The 19,331-nt window shown below is 38.9% G+C and overlaps 2 protein-coding genes across 4 annotated transcripts in view; one reads left to right on the top strand and one right to left on the bottom strand.

Annotated features, from left to right (window-relative positions):
• Window positions 1-1,843: 1,843 nt before the first annotated feature.
• Window positions 1,844-19,331, top strand: part of CDC20B (cell division cycle 20B) — a 52,639-nt gene continuing 35,151 nt past the window's right edge. For both annotated transcript variants that reach the window (XM_045565647.1, XM_045565646.1), the window contains exons 1-2: window positions 1,844-2,049; window positions 2,367-2,429. In XM_045565647.1, coding sequence (XP_045421603.1) covers window positions 1,987-2,049; window positions 2,367-2,429 — 126 coding nt within the window. In that variant the 5' untranslated portion in view covers window positions 1,844-1,986. The remainder of the gene's footprint in view (window positions 2,050-2,366; window positions 2,430-19,331) is intronic.
• On the bottom strand, window positions 8,403-12,225 carry GPX8 (glutathione peroxidase 8 (putative)). 2 transcript variants are annotated; one of them, XM_045565648.1, is made up of 3 exons: window positions 11,981-12,225; window positions 11,161-11,422; window positions 8,403-9,030 (listed from the first exon to the last, which is right to left on the bottom strand). In XM_045565648.1, the coding sequence occupies exons 1-3, from the start codon at window positions 12,182-12,184 to the stop codon at window positions 8,867-8,869; spliced, it is 630 nt and encodes a 209-aa protein (XP_045421604.1). In that variant the 5' UTR covers window positions 12,185-12,225; the 3' UTR covers window positions 8,403-8,866. The 2 variants fall into 2 exon arrangements, with proteins under 2 accessions (XP_045421604.1, XP_045421605.1); XM_045565649.1 differs by lacking the exon at window positions 11,161-11,422 and having other exon boundaries at window positions 11,981-12,202.

Raw genomic sequence — 19,331 nt, 5'->3', positions numbered from 1 at the left:
TTCTGACGTTAAATTTTAATCTGAATACTTAAAGGTACAATAACTTTTTAAAGGAAGCTATTTGACTAATAATTTTCTACTTTACACTAGGAAAAAAAGGCACTTGGAAGCTGTGTATAAATAGGCTGTGGAATTAGTGGCTAAAATGGAATTTATAAATGTATTACTTATAAATAACTACATTCTAAATGAATTATTCACTATTCTTAGTATTTGCAATAACTTGGATTCTAAAAATCCCAATTTACATGGATTTACCAGCTTTATTAATTGAATTTTTTATTACTTCTGTGTTAATACAAAATGGGTCAATGTAAACTACATTTAAAAATAGAACAGAGATAAAATGTCTTTCATACTATTTCTGACGTATTGCTAGTTTTAGTTGGCATTTGGAAAACTGATCATTTAACTTAACAATGCATCTGACATTCATCCCAAGATAGTTCACTTTATTTAGTCTCAGTATTTGCTGAAAGGATTTACTGGAAGTTGGAATGAGTACTCCTTTGAATGCAACGCAAAGAAAGTAGAATTCTTGTCAGTGAAACTTAGAGATCCGAGAGTTATTTGACTATCAAGCATTTGGTAAATCTCACTTGAAGATTAAGTTACCCTGTTGCAGCATTATGGTTGTACGTGGAAAACTAGTCTAAGCTTAGCTCTTAGTGTGAATGCCAATTTTTCTTGCTTTCAGTATGAAGGAAAGCAGGAGAGTCTGTTTTAAAGAGGGTTTTTTTTTTTTTTGATTACGTATCCTTTTCAGTATTTGGTATCTATGAACTCTTTCCTTAAAAATACAGAAACCCGCATATTGCACTAGAGCAAAATGCAATCCAATGTCCAGTGCGGTGGGGGGCGGGGGAGGCTATGAAGAGGGAGGGAGAGAGGGCGGGAGGGAAAGTAGGCTGCCAGACTGTCAGAGGTTTCCCAGACACAGTTTACCCTCATGCCATATGGCACAGCTTGCCTCTCTTGGCTGCTCAGCTGGGCAGCTAAGGCTGCACAGCCCATCTGGCTCCTTGTCATTGCCCCCCAGACCCCTCCCTCAACCCTCAGTATCATCCTCTCCCCTTTATCCCCGAGTCCCCCGTCTGCTCAGTTGTCTTGCTGGCTTGTCACTCCTTCTGAGCCTGTCTCTGGCTCTTCCACTACCTTCGCCTCTCTCACCAACCTCCAGTTTAGGAACGTAGCGCGGAAGCTCAAGTGAGAGGCCCTGACCACTTCCCAATGGGTATAGAGCAGAGAAGAATTTATTGAATACATTTGTCAATGCACATTCCCATCAGCGTAGAAATCTCGCCACGTTTTCTTGCCTGTTTAAAACGGGGGAAGAGCTGATGGGGGAACACGTCTAAAATCAGTAGCTGACACAGACGGTGACCGATGGTTACCAACGGACAGAGGCCGGGGAGTTACTGCCCCTCCGATCCCTGCGCGGCGGGGTGGGGGTGGAGAAAGAGACCCGGGAGCTAAGGAAAAGGGCTCAGGGCCGTTATAAGTAAACATTCTTGTTTCTGAAAATGGACAGATCATGAACTCCCAGAACCCGCTTCTTCGCCCGCCAACCCCTCCGCCTCCTGCCGCCGCGGCGGCCCTCGGCGCCGGGCCCAGCCGCGGGCCCGCCACTGCCGGCGGCAAAGCTTGGCGCTCGGCCGCGCGCCTCGGCCGGCCGGGTGGGGGCGCCGCGAGCGGGAGGCGAGGGCGGGGAAGCCCTCCCGGCCTGCAACGTCACTGCGACGCCGGCCAATGAGAAGCCGGCGAGCGGGATTCCCGCTCTAGGTGCCGCCCCGCCGGCTTTTTAAGTGGGACCCTGGGGAACGCCGTGCGGGAGCGCTGGGGGCAGTGGGGCAGAGGGAGGGAGGTGGTGAAATATGGCGAACGGGGGGACGAGGCTCTAGGGCTTTGACGGTTAGGCGTCAAGACTGGCTCAGGCCTGGGAGGAAAACCAGAGGCGGTTGAGGAGAGGCGAAGTCCAGGTGGGAGATGGAGTGGAAACTGGAGCGCACCGCCCCGCGGAGGGTCCCCACCGAGGAGGAGATGCTGTGGGTGAGTCAGGCCCTTTGCGTTGCTCGCCCGACGCCGTAAAACGGCTTCTTGCCGAAGACACCGGTTGTGATACCTGTTTGGATCAAGAGGTGGTACAAGACTCTACACCCTGGTGGTATTATTATTATTATTTTTAACAGTCCTGAACTAGAGACAGATTGGTCTTAATTTTGAGTCGTGTAGTTTAGTTATATTCTGGAGACGCCTAGTGGCTTAAAAGTGGAGGTAGTTTGACAAGCACAGGATCCAGAGAAGCTCCACACCTGACGTTATGGTGTTCCTAATTAGTTTCTCTCAATTTATCTGTGTTTTCAAAGGGGAGTATCATGCGGGTGCTCGCCGAAGACATGAAGCAGAAGAGGAGTCAAGGTTCCCCCAAGGTGAGTGTCCAGAGCTGCTTGTTCACTATCTCAATGCTGATCTTGAACAAATTCATTCTTGCTAAAGAAGGTATTTGTAGAAAGTGTGGGCTGGTCTGAAAATAGGATTAAAAAAAATCAATCTCTGTCACTACAGCATCTGATTACATACTAAAAAAAATTTCTTTAAGAAACTGAAGATCACGGACAAATAATGGTACTCATTTGTTATCTGGTGCTTTCTAGTTTTTGCCTCAACAGCGAAAGGTAAAGCCCGGATGTGTCGGGTAGGCAGTGCATTGCTAGCTGGCTGTTACAATTTCAGTTAACAGCTGCTGGTTGCACTCCCCTCTGCTGCACTCGGAAGCCTGCTCCCCAAAGAAATGGAGATGGTGCCATCTTGTGGACAATGTGGAGAAGTGGCACAACGCGCGGCTTTTACGTTAGACATTTAAAAGTTGATCAAACGTAGTACCTTTTCTCCTTGAAAGAACAAACCCAAAAGTCTTTTTAGTTTCTCTTGTAATAAGTGTAAAAATAAACAAGTTTAAATGATTTTTTCTAACAGCCCTCATATGCTCTAAATCTCTCATGAATATCATTTACCATGTTTCTCTCTAGACTAAATAGTTAACCATCCTTTAACCTTTACTCATAGATATGTTTCAAATCCATCACCGTTTTTATAGATTTTTCTAGATATTCTATAAATTTTTCTATATTCAAGTGGTGACACTCTGAAGTGAACACATAACTGCACTTTCAGAACTCAATGACTAATATCATTTATAGTGGGAGAAAACTAATGTCATTTAAGTACTTAAATTCCTTAAATACTTTAATATTGACTCCCCACCCCCAAACATTGTTGCAATTTTGTCTCATGCTCAGCTTATGTATTATTATGACTTCTAGAAATTTTACTGCCTACCACAGACAACTGATCTTTTGATCAGTAAATAGAAGTAATTTAAAAAGCTATAGTTAAGTATTTTTTAAATTCATTTGTATAATAATAACATATCTTCATTATTCAAACCTTTAATTTGGAAAACCTAAGTGTAAATATTCTGAAAGCTTTTCTTTTTTAGTTTTTTTTAACTTTCAAGTTTTGGGCTAGATTCAAGAAAATATTGATTTTATTCCATATAGTTTTAGAGTAACAACTTTTGCCTATACATTTTTTTTAATGTGACTGTTAAGTAAGATTAAAGTTTTGCTACTGTGTTTCATATTGTAAATTTAGCCTCAGTGACTTCATGGGCCATGAAAATGGGCAATGTCCTGAATCAGGTAGGCAGTGTATTGTTAGCTGGCTGCTTTGGGTCAAGTCAGCAGCCACAACTACCCTGCCACTTGCTTCTGGATAAATTCTTCTTGTTAATGAAGTACATCGGGTACCTGTGTGTGATGGGTTGGCAGTGTATTGTTAGCTGGTTGATTATGTGAATGGCATCAGCTAACATGCAACTGCTATCTTATTGCATATACAATGAACATCGGAGTGTAACTAAATCTGTAATTAGTGTGTGTGTGTGTTTGCTGTGAAGAAGGGCACTGTTTACCAAAAATTATTATTGCGGTTCAGTTACTCAGGTATGATACAATGAATAGCTTTTTAATGGTGAAGAAAGTACTACAATTAATTACCTAAAAAATTTCAGGTAGTATTTTTGGAGTCCTAGGTAGACAGTGGTAAAGTATTTGTGAAATTATATATATATATTCTTAATATAAGATTTAGAATATAATGATAATTTGGAATGGAGAGCCTACAATGTTTCCCCAAATTTTCAACTAAATCTTTGGTATTCTTTCTGGGCCATCAGTTTCTTTATATGGCATTAGAGTAGATCCCTATAACCATGACCGTGTGTGTACCAGCTGAAGGGAGACTCGAGGTAATTTTTCAGATGATTCAATCAACTAAAACATTTTCATTTGAACTATCAAGAACATTGGGGAGTTTTCTTTTGGTGGGGGATGGGTTGAATTGTTTGGAAGATTTGTCTCAGTTCTTCACTTCATCTTCTGTAAAATCATAGGCTCATAAAATATTTGGAAGAGAGCATGAGTTCCAACTTGTGAAGTGGGAAGAATTGACCATAAAGTGTGATTTTGAATATTTCCTCATTCCTTTGGAGGCCACTTTGACCTGTGCAGCAGCAGCAGATGTGTGCGGGCTCCCAGGGCATGCAGTGTGCTCATGTGGACACCTGCAGCCAGTTAGTAGAACTGACTTTGGTGGTCTGGTCAGTTAGTTACACCCTAAATGAGATGTGAGAAATATATCACACTCCCTACTGTACTGGATTATAAGTTATTGGTAAAATAATTTTTAGGCTTACCTTATTTAAATTTAAACATATTTCTAGAACATAGGTTAAATAGATACCTACAATTTGATTCTTATGCATTTTGCTACTTTCCAATTTCGACCTATTTTTGTTGTTGCCCAAGTATTATTTTATTTTCAGGATCTTTGTGTTTAAGTATCTCTTGCATGTAAATATTGTTTTCATATTTTTTTTTAAGGTTAAATTTCAACATCTTATTTTATATAGAGTCACTGACCTGTTGATAAAAATAAAACCTACTAGGCCGGGCGTGGTGGCTCATGCCTGTAATCCTTAGCACTCTGAGAGGCCAAGGTGGGTGGATCGCTCAAGATCAGGAGTTCAAGACCAGCCTGAGCAAGAGTGAGACGCTGTCTCTACTGAAAATAGAAAGAAATTATCTGGCCAACTAAAAATACATATAGAAAAAATTAGCCGGGCATGATGGCGCATGCCTGTAGACCCAGCTACTCGGGAGGCTGAGGCAGGAGGATCGCTTGAGCCCAGGAGTTTGAGGTTGCTGTGAGCTAGGCTGACGCCATGGCACTCACTCTAGCCTGGGCAACAGAGCGAGACTCTGTCTAAAAAAAAAAATAAATAAAATAAAATTAAAAAAACCTACTAAATTTAGAAGGCTTGGCCTTTATGTTTTAATTTTTTTAAATTACAGAGCAAGACATAAAACACCAACATTTATACTTAATAAACAGGATACATATTTAAAGTTATTCTTTAGTTCCATACTATTGAGATGATGAGAAAAGAGGGAAAGAAGAGAATGAAATAATAATAAGTTAAAGAGATCAATGGGTAAGGAGGAAAATGAAGGCATAAATTCAAAAAGAAAATGTTTCCAAAGAAGGGAGAGAGAAAGAAAGGGATATACATTGGGAAGTCATGGAATAAGCAGAGGGGAAGAGATTGAAAAAAGAGAAGGAGAAGGTCAGGTGTGGTGGCTCATGCCTGAAATCCTAGCACTTTGGGAAGCCAAGGTGGGAGGGAGGGTCACTTGAGGCCTGGAGTTCAAGACCAGCCTGGGCAACATAGCGAGACCCCGTCACTACAAAACATAGAAAAATTAGCCAGGTATGATGATATACACCTGTACTCCCAGCTACTTGGGAGGCTGAGGCAAGAGGATTTCGTGATTCAGAAGTTTGAGGTTACAGTGAGCTATGATGATGCCGCTGCACTCCAGCCCTGGCAACAGAGCGAGACCCTCAAAAAAAAAAAAAAAAAAAGAGAGAGAGAAGGAGTGGGAGCCTCACTTGCCATCACTGTCCTTTGAATGGCTGTCTAATTCCTCACTCCTTGCTGCTCTTTATTCCAACCCCCCCTCCCCCCAAACACAAAGAGACTGCGACTCGCAAGGTACAGGCTTAACAATTCAGCAGGAGGAGGGGAAGGGAAGAGTGGGAAGGAGTGTGATGGATTAGTTTTATTATTCCATGGGAAAGATGAAATCAAGCCGAGGACTAAATATGGACAGTAACCCTGTATCAGCTCCAATGAAACACGTCATTTTTCTTTCAAAGAGACACCACAAATTAACATGATATTTTGTATTTCTTCTTGGACTTCCTTCCTTCCATCCATTTTCCTACTTGATATTATCTGCAGACAATCCAGTAAGGTCATTAGATTTTAGTGTGACTAGGCAGAATACTATTAGCAGCCTTTCATAACTCAGAAACTGCATATACCTCCACGTTTTTATAACACCTGTCAAATAGAGTATTTATAGTGAAAGAGTATACATGATATGTTTTGATATAGATTTTTTTCCTTTGGAAAGTCTTTTGTTACCCTGATAAAATCTAATTTTTGAGAATTTTGGTGTGCTGGAGCCAGCTTGTATTGGTTTATAAGAACTAATTGTTAAATTTTCCAGAAATTTTCCAAGGTGGTTATTAAACCATTGGAAGATTGAAATTGGCCATGTGGGAGTGTTTACATGGAGACTGGCACTTGCTGCACTTCAGAGTTCCCCCTCCAGAGTCTGTTGTTAAACATTTATCAGCCACCATTACGTATATGCCATATATACTATACTTAAGAATTATATATACATGTATGTATGTACATACTATAGATACACTATAATTATTAAACATTTTCAAAAATGAAGTACAACTTTCATGGTACATTTTGGGCAAATTCATATTTATTCTGATCTCTGACATTCTGTGTAGTTACATCTGCCGTGAGATGATGGAGTTGGTATGAGGTATTCCTCTCCACCATCCACCAAAGGAAACAAACCAAAGCAAAACCTCCGTCAGTGGATTCATCACCACAGTTAAAATGCATTTGATTTTGCCCCTTTCTCTTGTCATGTGGACAACAGCTGAATACTCTTTTGTGTGATGCCTGGTATTTTTCAGTTAGACTCCATTGTTCAGGCACCCTGTAGCAGTCTATGTCCCAGACTTTTTGATGTAGAGACAAGATTCAAGAAAGATTTAACTTTTCCTCAGTGTGTGTTTTGTCTGGCGGCATTCCTATGAGACAGCTGAGTTACGGGTAGTAGCATATCGGCAAATGGCTTCACTTCCTCTTTTGGCACAAATAGCCTGTTATGGAACCCTGAGTGGACACAGGAATTTCATTTCTTTCAAGGCAATATGTATGACAAACTTTCAAATCCCCACTTACTTGCTCTGCTTGCCCAAAAGGCAAGGGGAGAGAGTCAAGCACTGACTATAGCGGAGACTACAGGTTAAATAAGGCAAGCAGGGCTGGAAATACATAAGGGAAGAAACCCACTTTATGTGGCGTTGGAGAGAACTAGTGACTTGGGCAGGATGTTCATCTGCGTCACGTTCATAGGAACAGTCCTGTGCATTTCCATTATCGCCCATCTGGCAGTGGGGAGTCTCTTGCCCGTGAGGTGCTGGCATGTGCACTTCTGCTCACACCCCTAATCTTCACTTTCGTCCATCAGGTCAGAATTTGGGAATCAAGTCACAGGCTATTTAAATTGAGTCTTCTTCCTTCTTAGCCAAATTTTACATGACTGTGTTTTCACATATATTTTTGGCCTGTCTTTCTGTTTGAATCTTTTATGCAATGAATATATATTTCATAGAGCAGTAATTAACCTTCACCAACTTGGCAGCTTGCTTTGTTAATAATTATAAGGCTGACAAAATATAAAGGTCATGACTTGGAGAGAAAAAGTATATTATGACTCCACCAAAAGTTGCAGTGATTGCTGATCCACAGTTTAGGATTGTGTGATTGCAATCAACCCCCTTTTTACATTAGAGTTTTGACTGGAGTTGATAGCTATCAGAATGATGGAGCATTGAATTCTTTCCAAATGGCTAATCCAATGTGAATATATTAGCAACTGAAATCAACCTATAAAGAATGAAGCTAAATGCTCATATACTCATGTCCTTTTTCCTACACTTGGGATTTTCACTCAAAAATTAACATAGACTGAACTGTTAATATTCTAATTATGCAATTTGAGTTGCTTCTAAAAAATAATGGGGAGAGAAATATTAAAAATGATGAAAGCTTTTTCAAATGTTATGATAATACCTTTTATAAATGACTGGCCAGATATAGTAAAACATACTAGGAACCTGTACTTAAAAAATAAAACCCCAAAACAAACCATACAAAATCCTGTACACAAAACAAACATATATAAAGGTTTGAATTTATGTATATATATTTTACATTTTTCAACATTTATTTTGTGTGTATTACATCAACATATTCATTTACAGTTACTCCAAAAATTTCAGTCACACACAGTAACAGTGTTCTTGAATCCAAACAGTGGTCTAGTGTGTTGGTGTTTGCCTCAAGTACAATTCGAGAAAATGTCAAGTTGAGCAATATGCTATTGAAGCACATTGATCACTGTGTATTCTGAATTTTTTAGTATGGTATTTTATATATTTCCTTTTGATTCTTTGGCTACTCTTTATTTTTCTTTGGGTAACATCTTTATCCTGGGGACATTCATTACCACAGACCAGCAAGATAACATGAAAAAAGTCATCCTTCATTGCCACATTTGATTGTCAGAGTGTTTAAAGGAGACCAAACCCTCATGGAGACATTTCTGTGTTCTGACTATTGCATTAGAATGGCTCAATGGCATTTTCATAGATCCTCCTTCTTTTTAATGATCATTTGTCTAACCAGAGCTGCTATGTCAGGCCTGATGACTTCAATAGGCTCCTCTGGCCTCCAGAACTTCACAACTTGACCCTCAGGGTTGACCAGATACTTCCAAAAATTCCACCTTGGTTCCTTCTTTGAAGAATCTAAAATATCCAGAACATATTTACATGAGCATAATTTTATTCTTTGTCAAGATTTTTATTTCTATTAGTATCTGTGTAAATAACAACTTTAGTATGACATACTAGTTTGTCATAATGTCAAAACCAAAAGAAAATAAAGCAAAACACCCAAACAAGCAAAATTCAAGGTTTGAGTAGCCAGATTTCAATATATTTGATGACTTCACTTACGAATCTGCTTATCTAGAATCATGAAATGAAACAATGCTGTTTATTAATATTTTAGATTTATTGATCTAAAAAAAATTTTACCTGTCACCAGCTCAAAACTTTCAGTTTCTCAACATTTTTAAAGACAAAATGATGTCTTAAAGGTCCTTGGTAATGGAAATATATGGATTGCCTTTCACATTAAATATACCAATGGTTTTAGTATTGTTGTATATTATATAGCTGAAAACGGTAAGAAATTCTAAATAATCATCTCACTTTGAGAAATTATGATGTCCTTTTGATAAATCTAACTTTATGCAAAAAATGTGGATGTTTTCTCTATTTATATCATTCAGGATTTATGTTCATATTATTGACTAACATGAGGAAAAATATAACTGAAATCTATTAAGTGCTTATTATGTGCCTAGTAATGTATGCTCTGTGCTTTAAATGGATCCTCTCATTTAATCTTTACAGCAACCCTATGAGAGAGATATTATTATTATCTCTGTTTTGCAGATGAGGAAAATGGAGGCCTAGACCCAAAGTCACATAGCTAGTGAGGGGTAGAGCCGGGACCGATGCCCAGGCCTTCTTACTCCAGAGCTTGTGCTCTTAACCTGTGGGCTCTGTTACCCTTCCCATCTAAGTTCAGTGAAACTTTAAATCACAGTTAACCTTTTTGATTATACAGGGTAAGTGGGGTTTCAGAAGCCTTCTTAGTGATAAAGGGGAATGACCTCTGAGCTATTGTGCCCAAGTATCTGGCTGCTGTAACTGAGGAGTGATTAGTTCAAGGGCATGTGCTTTGGCTTTTCTTTCCTCAATGTACCTCAAGAACAAAAGGAATAAAGACTTCACTGTGGTTGCTATTCATGGTGTTAGGTGTTATATCAACTTTCCCTAAAAATTGAATATGATGTTTTCAGAAGATTCTGATTTCACACTTACATGAAATATTATAGAGCATCATTATTTGGTTGGTTGGTTTGAAAGCTTGATTGCCTTAGGTCATAGTTTTATCAAAACTCAAATTATCTACAGTGCAAATAGGTCTGAAGATGTTATCAAAATAAGTTAGGTGAGAGAACATTAGCTCATTGTCCTTTAGAATGGCATAGAGTAAGCAGTGTTTAAGTACTTTATTTTTACTATTAACACATTTAATCCTCCAAACAATATTAGGAGGTAGGTACTATTGATAGCCTCATTTTACAAATGAGAAAACAGGCACAGAGAAGTTAAGTCATATGCCTGAAGCCACACAGCAAAAGCAACAGTTTGCTTTTGAACCCAGGTAGTCTGAGGCCAAAGCTTCTACTGTCACTGTACCACACTACCTTCATGCTAACTGACCTTGGCAAGTCTTTAAATAGACTTCTGTAGCTAGCTTAATTGTAGAGGTAGCCTAACACTACTGCCCTCTGAAAAAATCTGGTCATATTGTTTTGAATTTTAGCAAAAATCTGGTAAACTGAGATATTCATCCTTGAGGATATTGTCCCAGATTAGAAAGGCAACATAAAGTTAACCACAAAGATATGCTTAAAAATGCTCAGCAATATTCATGAGAAATGTGCAGCTTTAATCATGGGAAGGGACATTTCCCCAAATGCTAGTTAAATGAGAGGAGAATTGAGATATTTTGTGAAAATAGCTGTGGCTACACCTTAAGTAATTTCAAGGAGATGGTTATAAGGAATAAAATACATTGGAGTGGAATTCTTTTGCCATCTAAGAAGCTAAAACATTGATTTCAGGGAAGCATAACTTCTAGAAAATTACAAAGAATGAAATTCTCGCTCTTTGTTAGTTTTTATAAACTTTCCCAATCCAACATTTCAAATGAAATAGGAAAGTATTTTCCTGGTATATTTGTTTAAAAACAAAAAGCAATCGAAAACGTTATACTGGTGAGGCAAAGTAGATATTTACCAACAAGAAATTTAAATGCAGGTTCTGCGTCAGATCCTAGAATCTTAATCTTGTGGAAGATGGGGAATGTTACTCCGTAGTTTTTTCTTGCAAAAGATTCTACTTCCTTGCTGGGGCGGGGCTCCGATTCTCCAAACTGATTGCATGGAAAAGCCAACACGCTGAAGTGCGATGGTCCAAACTCTTTGTGCAGTTCCTTCAGTGCTAAGTAATTTCTGTCTGTGAGTTGGCAGTCACTAGCCACGTTTACAACTAGTGAAACCTCCCGGAAAAAGAAAAAAATCCAACCGGAAAGTGAAGCAAAAGATTAAAAAAAAAATCCTGCAAGTAATTAAAGTCTTAAAGCATTTTGGGGGACTATAACTTCTGATAGATGGTTATTTTATATTTTCAGATATATTCAATTTTATTAAAAACCATAACCTGAATGTATTTCAAGCAGACCCTGAAATAGTACTGTCATTAAAAAAGCATTAGGTACTCATGTCCCGAAAGTTTGTTTTGAAATAAAAGATAACAGGATAATTGAATGTTAGAGGATAGAATTAATACATTTGCTAATAAATGCCACCATATTCACATTATCAACTATAAGCATTTTCTAAGCAACTTAAAGTATTAATTCAGCACAGACATTAAAACATTTTAAAGGAAACAAGATAATCAAAGTTTATAATAACTAAAGTGATGTACTAATACCATTATTCTGAAGACTGAATTCTAACTTATGACCATGTAACAGTAAAAAATTGATTCCATTAAAAGAATAAGCTGAGATATGGAAAAACAATGAAAATACAAATCAAAAGATACAACTTACTTTGCCTTTAAACTTTTCCAGAGACACGGTCCTTCCTTTTGCATCCTTTACTTCAAAGGCATAAAAACTGTTGATTTTAGGTTTTAGGAATTTTAGTTGTAGAAGAAACAGCATTACTGTGCATAGAACCATTGACAGCAAAACTGCAAATACCTTTGCTTTGGGCCCGGCACATTTTAATGGGTAAGCTGTAAGAGGCTCCATTTTGGATGATTCTAGAGAGAAGTCTCAGCAGGCTGGAATTCAAGGAGGAGCTGAAACTTGAAACCAGCGTAGTTTAACGGAAAACCGGGAAGGACAGATTAGCTCCTTTCACTGCTAAAAAACAGAAAGACCCTTCTTAGGAGGAGAATGGAGTGAAAGTCCTGAGTGAAACAAGGAGCTTTAAAGAATTTCAATGTATTAGTGATGTAATTGCAATTTTTACTAGAAAAATCAGGACATTTTTGGTAGCTCCTTAGCATGCCCTACAAAGAAACTATTTCACCAGAAGATGGTGCTCTTGTGACTTGAAAGCCATGAAGTGCTCTCTACCATGGTAAGGATCCCGTATACTGATTGAGCACCTTGGTTGGATGAAGTGGGTTGAGTATAGTACCCAGGACGTTTAGAATGTTGACTAAATGTGACCTATTAATATGATGACCTGAAGGAATTTAGTATTATATGTGTGGATTAAACATGCTATATGAGTTCAAGGAATTTATAGTGGAAAGAGCAGTGAAATATCTGAAAAGTCTATTTACTCTGACTTCATCTAGCTAAGGCAGTCAAATGCCAGGTGAATAGAGTAAAGATAGATTGAAAACAATGAAGGTGTTGAAAATCCCTGCTCTATCGTAAAGAAAAACTATAGGGTTTTTCAAATTTTTGATCATGACTTCAGGTAAGAAATGCACTTTACAACAAACATAACTGAGTACACACACATATATACATACACATACAACTGAGAAGTTTCATGAAACAGTACTTCTCCTTTGAACTATGATGCATCTCATTGCATTTTTAAAACAGCCTGGTTCTGACCCATGAAAATGATTTCATGATTCACCAATGGGCTACAATGTGTAGACAGAAAAACATTGAACTCTATAATAAAGCAGGAATGTAATAGTTAAATATGGTAATTTTAACAAAAATCCAAAACAAAAAGCTCCAAACCTATTTTTAGTTGGGTACATCATCTAATTGCTTCATTTTTTGTCTTTATTTTTTCTGCTGGCTGTTGTCTGCTACAGGAGGCCTAACTCTGCTGTTGCTAAAGGTCATGAATTTTAGGGGTCGGTATGGGAAGGCAATTGAGGGCTGCATATCCTCAAATCCATGGTTGCTTTAGTCACCTTAGAATCTGCCCTAAGACACAAGAAAGTTCTGAATTAAGGTGCTTTGTTCAACTTGGGCCTGACCTTTGGTGTCATGGTGTGTTTCCAGAGTGCAGGCAATGAGCTGAGAAGCTCATAGATTGCCCTTCTCATCGCTACAGATTGTGGAGCTTTAGAAGTTGTGCTGGTGGGGGAGGGGAGGCTGTGCTGCTCTTCTGGTGCCTGCTCCGTGGGGGGGTGTGTTTGGGGTTAGTCAAGCAAAGCTCACAGCTTAGGCATGTAAAACCTGTGAGAGAAACTACTTTACTCCCACTCTTGCGGCCCACTAAAAATAGATATAATAGAAAAAATGATTATACAGAAAATATTCCTTTTTTCAACATAATGTCTAGTAAAGAACAAAAGTGTACACAAGACGTGTTACTTCTTAACTGTGATAATTTTACTTTGATGTTCTCTGGTTGAGTTGTTTAAAAAGTCAAATCCCTGTGTTAATATTGCACACTAGTATTGCACACTATGTTACTTAAACATAGGCTGTGCTCTCCAAGGGGGACCCCTGGACCTGCAGCATCGCTCATCGATATCACCTGGGCACTTGTTAGAAACACAACATCTCGGGCCCCACCCAGACTTCCTGAATCAGAACCTGCATTTTTACAAGATCCCCTCATAACTCATGTGCATGTTGAAGTTTGAGAACCTTTAGACATCGATCTCTTTTTTTGTTTGTTTCCCCTTGTCTTCCGTAGTGAGTGTGTTTCATGTCTCTTTGAATGCATGAGATATTTTAACTAACTTCTCAGGCTGTCCAAGCAAATGGCTCAGGAACTTGCATTTTAAAAGTTGATCCATAGAACACCTGCTATAATTTGAACCATGTAAACCCATCTCGTTGTAACTGCGCTTTGAGGTGGGAAGACGGAGGTGGTTATCTCTGGGAGGGATGTTGACTGATCACCCCTCAGGCAGAACCTCGTAGGGTGATACTATTTTGATAAAATTATTGTGATAGTTTCTAGTTCATTGTTTTAAAAATGCAGAAATTCCCATCATGTGATCCAGAGCTGAATGGATTTGAAAAGGCCAAAATTATGCTGTACAAACTTGCACATGATTGTTGTATAAGCAAGCATGCCAGTTTTTACAAGCAGACATAAAACTATTATGCAGGCCTGATGTTCAGATTGGTTTGACCAGAAAATCTGTTACTATATGAACATGACTTTGAAAGCTTAAGTGTATCTTGTCAAGGATGAAATCAGAGCCAGTTTGTTAATTTAATGTTCCTAAGGCATAAGAGCTTCAAACAGTGAAAGCATTAGATATAAATTTCCATACAGGCCCATTAACCAAACTTTCAAGACAACAGTGTGGGGAACTCCTGCCCTGCACAGTGTGGGATGAACACACAGTTTCTTTGTTCAGAGTCTTTCTTCGTGTATGTTTTGATGTCATCATTTCTCAGCCTTCTGGGAACCTGTCAAAATTACTCCCATGTTCTGTCTCTATTAAGACTATTCTCAGACTATGTATCAAAATTGCAGATTTCTCTGCATAGGGGGTGGTATGCTAGAAAAACCACCTGCATCTTTCAGTAGAAGAAGGCAGGCTTCCCAAAGGAGGGGAAGAGATTGATGAGTTGAAGGTCAAGGTTGGGGAGGGGGACCTCGGGTCAAGAATGGGATAAGGCAATTGACTCAGTGAATCCACCAACTCAGGACAGTAGCAGATACAAGTCAAGTGCAAATGAAGGACCCAGCCTCACGCAAATATAACATTGATTTTGGAGATATGAGAACACACACAAAACAAGGAAGAATGACAAGGCAACAAATCACTGAGTGCTAAATAAATGACTTATGCTTTTAAGAACTTTATATCGTACACAATCTCCTTTAGTGTATATATTATTTCCTTCCCAATAATTCTTTGAAATAGGAAGAAGTTAACTCAGCCAAGATCACTGAACTAATGAATGGAACAACCAAGAATAGAGTTTAGGACTTTCAAATTCATAACCAAAATTATTTCAACTGTATTAAACCATTTCTCTGTAATAGATAAATATATTTACTTAGAAGAAAACATGGTTGTCAACATCGCTGTAGTACTCTGGTAAAGGAGTTTTATTTATCAGGAGACATTTAGTTTTAAATGAAATCACCGTAAGGGTCTGAAGAGGAGAGGGAGTGGAGAATAAACACCAAAAAAGCTTGTTCCTGTGTTTTGAAGTTATCTGGAAGGGGTCATAGGAAGTCTGCAGGCAACAAGTCAAGATGACAGATAACAGAGATAGTGAAGGCAGCCTTGGCCAAAGCCACAGAAGGAAAGGGGTGGGTGCTAAAGTTGCTCTGGGGACCCCAGTGCCAGGCGTTGGCAATGGAGAACAAAGGATAATGCCTACCTGAAAATGATCTTGACAGTCTTCGTTTGGTTTGTATTGCACACTAGGATGTAAGGACATTGGAGGTTCAAAAATAAGAGGCTGAACATTTTGGTCTTCATGACTGATTTGAAATAGTATGGAGCCCTAAATTTGAATGCTGTTTCATTGGGCTGGTGGCAGTGGTTGTGGCGTGACTGCGATAGCAGACAGAGGCTAAGGAAGGGGCTTGAGAGTTAACGGGGCCATCTTTGTTACTTTTGTCTTTGTCACGAGGTTCTAGCAAGTCTCTGGCATCACCAGCATGTCTTTTCTGGCACGTCCAGATTTTCCCGCCCATTGAATATTTGTGTGTCAGATTATTTGTCATTAGCTATATTTGTTTCTATTTTCTCAGTTGTTTCATTTTGTTAACTTCCTGACCTTATTTTTAACCTCTCTAGGATCCTTTCTATTTATTTTTTGGCCCTAGTGCTCTGAATTCCTCCCAATTTAGTGTCAATATGATGTGAACTCTAAAGGTAAACAAACTGAACTGATGTGCTTGGAGTATCGAGTCATTCATCCTTTTTCCCTTCTTTGTCTTATTTTTCTTATCTTCCTCTTCCTCTCTATTAATAAATACTTGAGTCATTCAAAACTATGCGACAGGCATTTCCTCAGCAGGAGATAGATCCTGGAACAAAAGTTTAAAAACATTGAAGATGAAATAGCACAATCTACAGCAGTGTTTCCCAAACTGTGGTCATTTGCATACCACCTACGTGATTTTTGCCATATCTGCATATCATTTATTCTTTACTGAACATTTTAATACTCATACTAACAAATGAGTATTCCAATATACTTATTTTTCCCAAATTATTTTTTTATAAGGAAAAACTTTATGTCAACACTGAAAGTTTTAAAACATTTAAACATGTACATTAAAATACATCACATTAAAATACATAATGTTCATCTGTACCACTATAAACCATATGTCCCTAGTGCAGGGAGCGACTGAGAATTGTACTTTGTATTCAAAGTGTTAAGAGAAATTGTGCTGTTTCAAAATTATTTGAATTGAATAAAAATTTGCCTCCACCCATTCATTGGTCCTGGCTTTGTCATAGAAAGCAATAACAGGAAAATTTTCTTTTTTCCATAAATTGCATCCCTTTAAATATTTGAAGACAGCTCCTTTTGGGCCTTCTTTCTTCTAAACTAAACACCTTGGGTTTCCTCACTCCATGTGAGCAGGACCCTCACATGTGTTGGGGCATTGCTCCATTGGTGTGTTTATCCTGGCTTCTGTCACTGTGGTCCTTTTCCTCCAAATAAGCTCAGGTTTTGAACCCTGACTCGTCCATCTCCTTTCTTAAAGGACAGTTCTGGGACTGGACATGGTTCCCCAGATGAGTTCTGACTGGTGCAGAGTCTGCTCCTATTCTGAACACTATTTTCCCTTAATGGGACCTAAAATTGTACTGCTTTTTAAAGAAAAAGGTAATTTCATCATACTGTTGGCTCATATTCTGGTGGTAATTGTCTAACATTGCCAGTCTTTTCAACTGTGTGCCAGTTCTCTTCCATCTTATGCCCGTGCAATAAATAAACATCTAGATGGGAAGATTTTTCATGCATCCTTGTTGAATTTAATTTTGCCAGTTTTGGCCCTTGTCCCAGACTTTATTCTGAGTCTTACTTCTTTCCCTTTTTTTCTTATTCTCTTCTTCTTCTTCTTCTTCTTTTCTTATTGCTATGTTGCCCAGGCTGGACTTGAACTCCTGGGCTCAAGCGATCCCCCCCACCTCAGCCTCCTGAGTCTGGGACACCACCACACCTGGCTGAGTTATATTCCTGTTTTTGAATATTTTAACTATGATTTCAACTTAGAGGAATCAACGATTCTGATAAACAAATCTCTATTCAAGCCACTGCTAATAAGCTGACTAGCAGAAGGCCAGGGACAAACCCTTCAGTACGTCATGGGTGGGATTTACTCAGGGTGACGTGGATCCCGTAAGCTTTGTGCCATCTGGGCACTGGCAGAATATCCTCCCTATCGGAAAACCATGAAAAATCTACATTTATCTATCAGGAAGGGGGGAATTTTTCTCATTTGTTATCTTTTCTTCATAGATTACTAGCAAGTATCAGTTCTGGAAAAGTTGTCAGTACTCGGGGTTTTATCTACCTGGCCCTAGAGACTTGAACTTATTTAAAATGCCCAAATGCATGATTACTGCTGCATTTTCTCTCCAGTTTCTGCAGAAATTTTTGTTTTACTCTGTATAATTTGAGAATTGTTGTTCTTAATGGAGAAGAAAGAAAACAGTTTATTTACTTGCCCTCTGGATTCCATCTTAAACCCCTTGTGCCTTTTTAGCAGTAATTGTCTTTAGGGGAAGAGATTTATTCATTTATTCATTATGGGATTCCTAGATGCCAATTTTTGTGCTATTCCCTGAGGATAGTTAGATAAAAGACAAAGTCCCTGGTGTTAAGGAGCATATAATATAGTAGGAGAGAAATTAAAATAGTAAAGTGGAATATGAACAGAGGTGCTTAAAGCACAGGGACTAGATCAATTTGTCAGAGTTCAAACCTTGGCAAGGTTGCTCTGGTTGGTTGTGAAGGTTGTGCACTGCATATTCCATAAGATGCCACTCATAAATGATCTGTGCAATTGTATGCAGGCAGTGGCCTGAATCTTGGATCAACTACTTATAAACTCTATATCCTTGTTCAAGTTACTTAACCCCATTAAGCTTAATTTAATTTTAAGCTCTATAGAATGGGGGAAATAATAGTAACTACCTCATAAGGTTGAGATGAAGCTTAAAATCTATCTAATTCATATATCCCAGTGCTTGGCAAATATTTAGTGTTTGATAAATGTTATTATTAATACAATGTGGTAGTGCTCTGTTGGAGGCACACGCTGTTAAATGTGGAAGCACAAGGAGGGCCATGTCTTAGTTCCCTGTGGCTGCTGTAATAAAGTGCTACAGACTTAGTGGCTTAAAACACACTCTTACAGTTATGCAGGCCAGAGGTCCAAAATCAGTTGCACTGGGCAGAAGCACAGGTGTCAGCAGGGTCTTGCTTCTTCCAGAGGCTCTATAGGAAAATCCATTCATTGCCTCTTCCAGTTTCTGGTGACTGCCAGCATTTCTTGGCTTGTGGCTGTATCACTCCAATCTTTGCCTCTGTGGTCACATTGCCTTCTCTCCTGTGTGCAGTCAAACCTCCTTCTGCCTTCCTCTTATAATGACGCATACAATTATATTCAGGGCCCACCCTGAAAATTCATGATAGTCTCCCTACCTCAATTTAAATTAATCTTTAACTTAATCACATCTTCGTAGCCCATTTGCCATATAAGGTAACATTTACAGATTCCAGGGATTAAATCTGGATATCTTTGGGGAGCATTATTTAGCCTACCACAGGCTGCCTATCCCAGTTTGGGGGAGGAATGGAATGTCAGAAACACATTCTTGAAGGAGTTTGTGGCTGAACCCAACCATGAAGGTCGGCTAGGAGACTCGGGGAAGAGCGTCCCAAGTGGGAAACATTCGGAATGGACAGAGTGACAGTAGATGAGTCAGAGAAACACAGACCTGCTAAGGCAATGTAAGATTATCAACATTCA

Source organism: Lemur catta, chromosome 12 (assembly GCF_020740605.2).
Source record: "Lemur catta isolate mLemCat1 chromosome 12, mLemCat1.pri, whole genome shotgun sequence".
NCBI lineage: Eukaryota > Metazoa > Chordata > Mammalia > Primates > Lemuridae > Lemur > Lemur catta.
This window is presented reverse-complemented; position numbering and strand designations above follow the sequence as displayed.

Bases quoted from the DNA above. Each gene is read 5' to 3' on its own strand.
- GPX8 (XM_045565648.1), bottom strand. From the start codon at position 12,184: ATGGAGCCTCTTACAGCTTACCCATTAAAATGTGCCGGGCCCAAAGCA. The intron at 11,423-11,980 runs GTAAGTTGTATC...TTTTTCCGGGAG, and splicing joins TGGAAAAGTTTAAAGGCAAA to GTTTCACTAGTTGTAAACGT. The intron at 9,031-11,160 runs GTAAATATCTAC...TGGATATTTTAG, and splicing joins TGCATTTAAATTTCTTGTTG to ATTCTTCAAAGAAGGAACCA.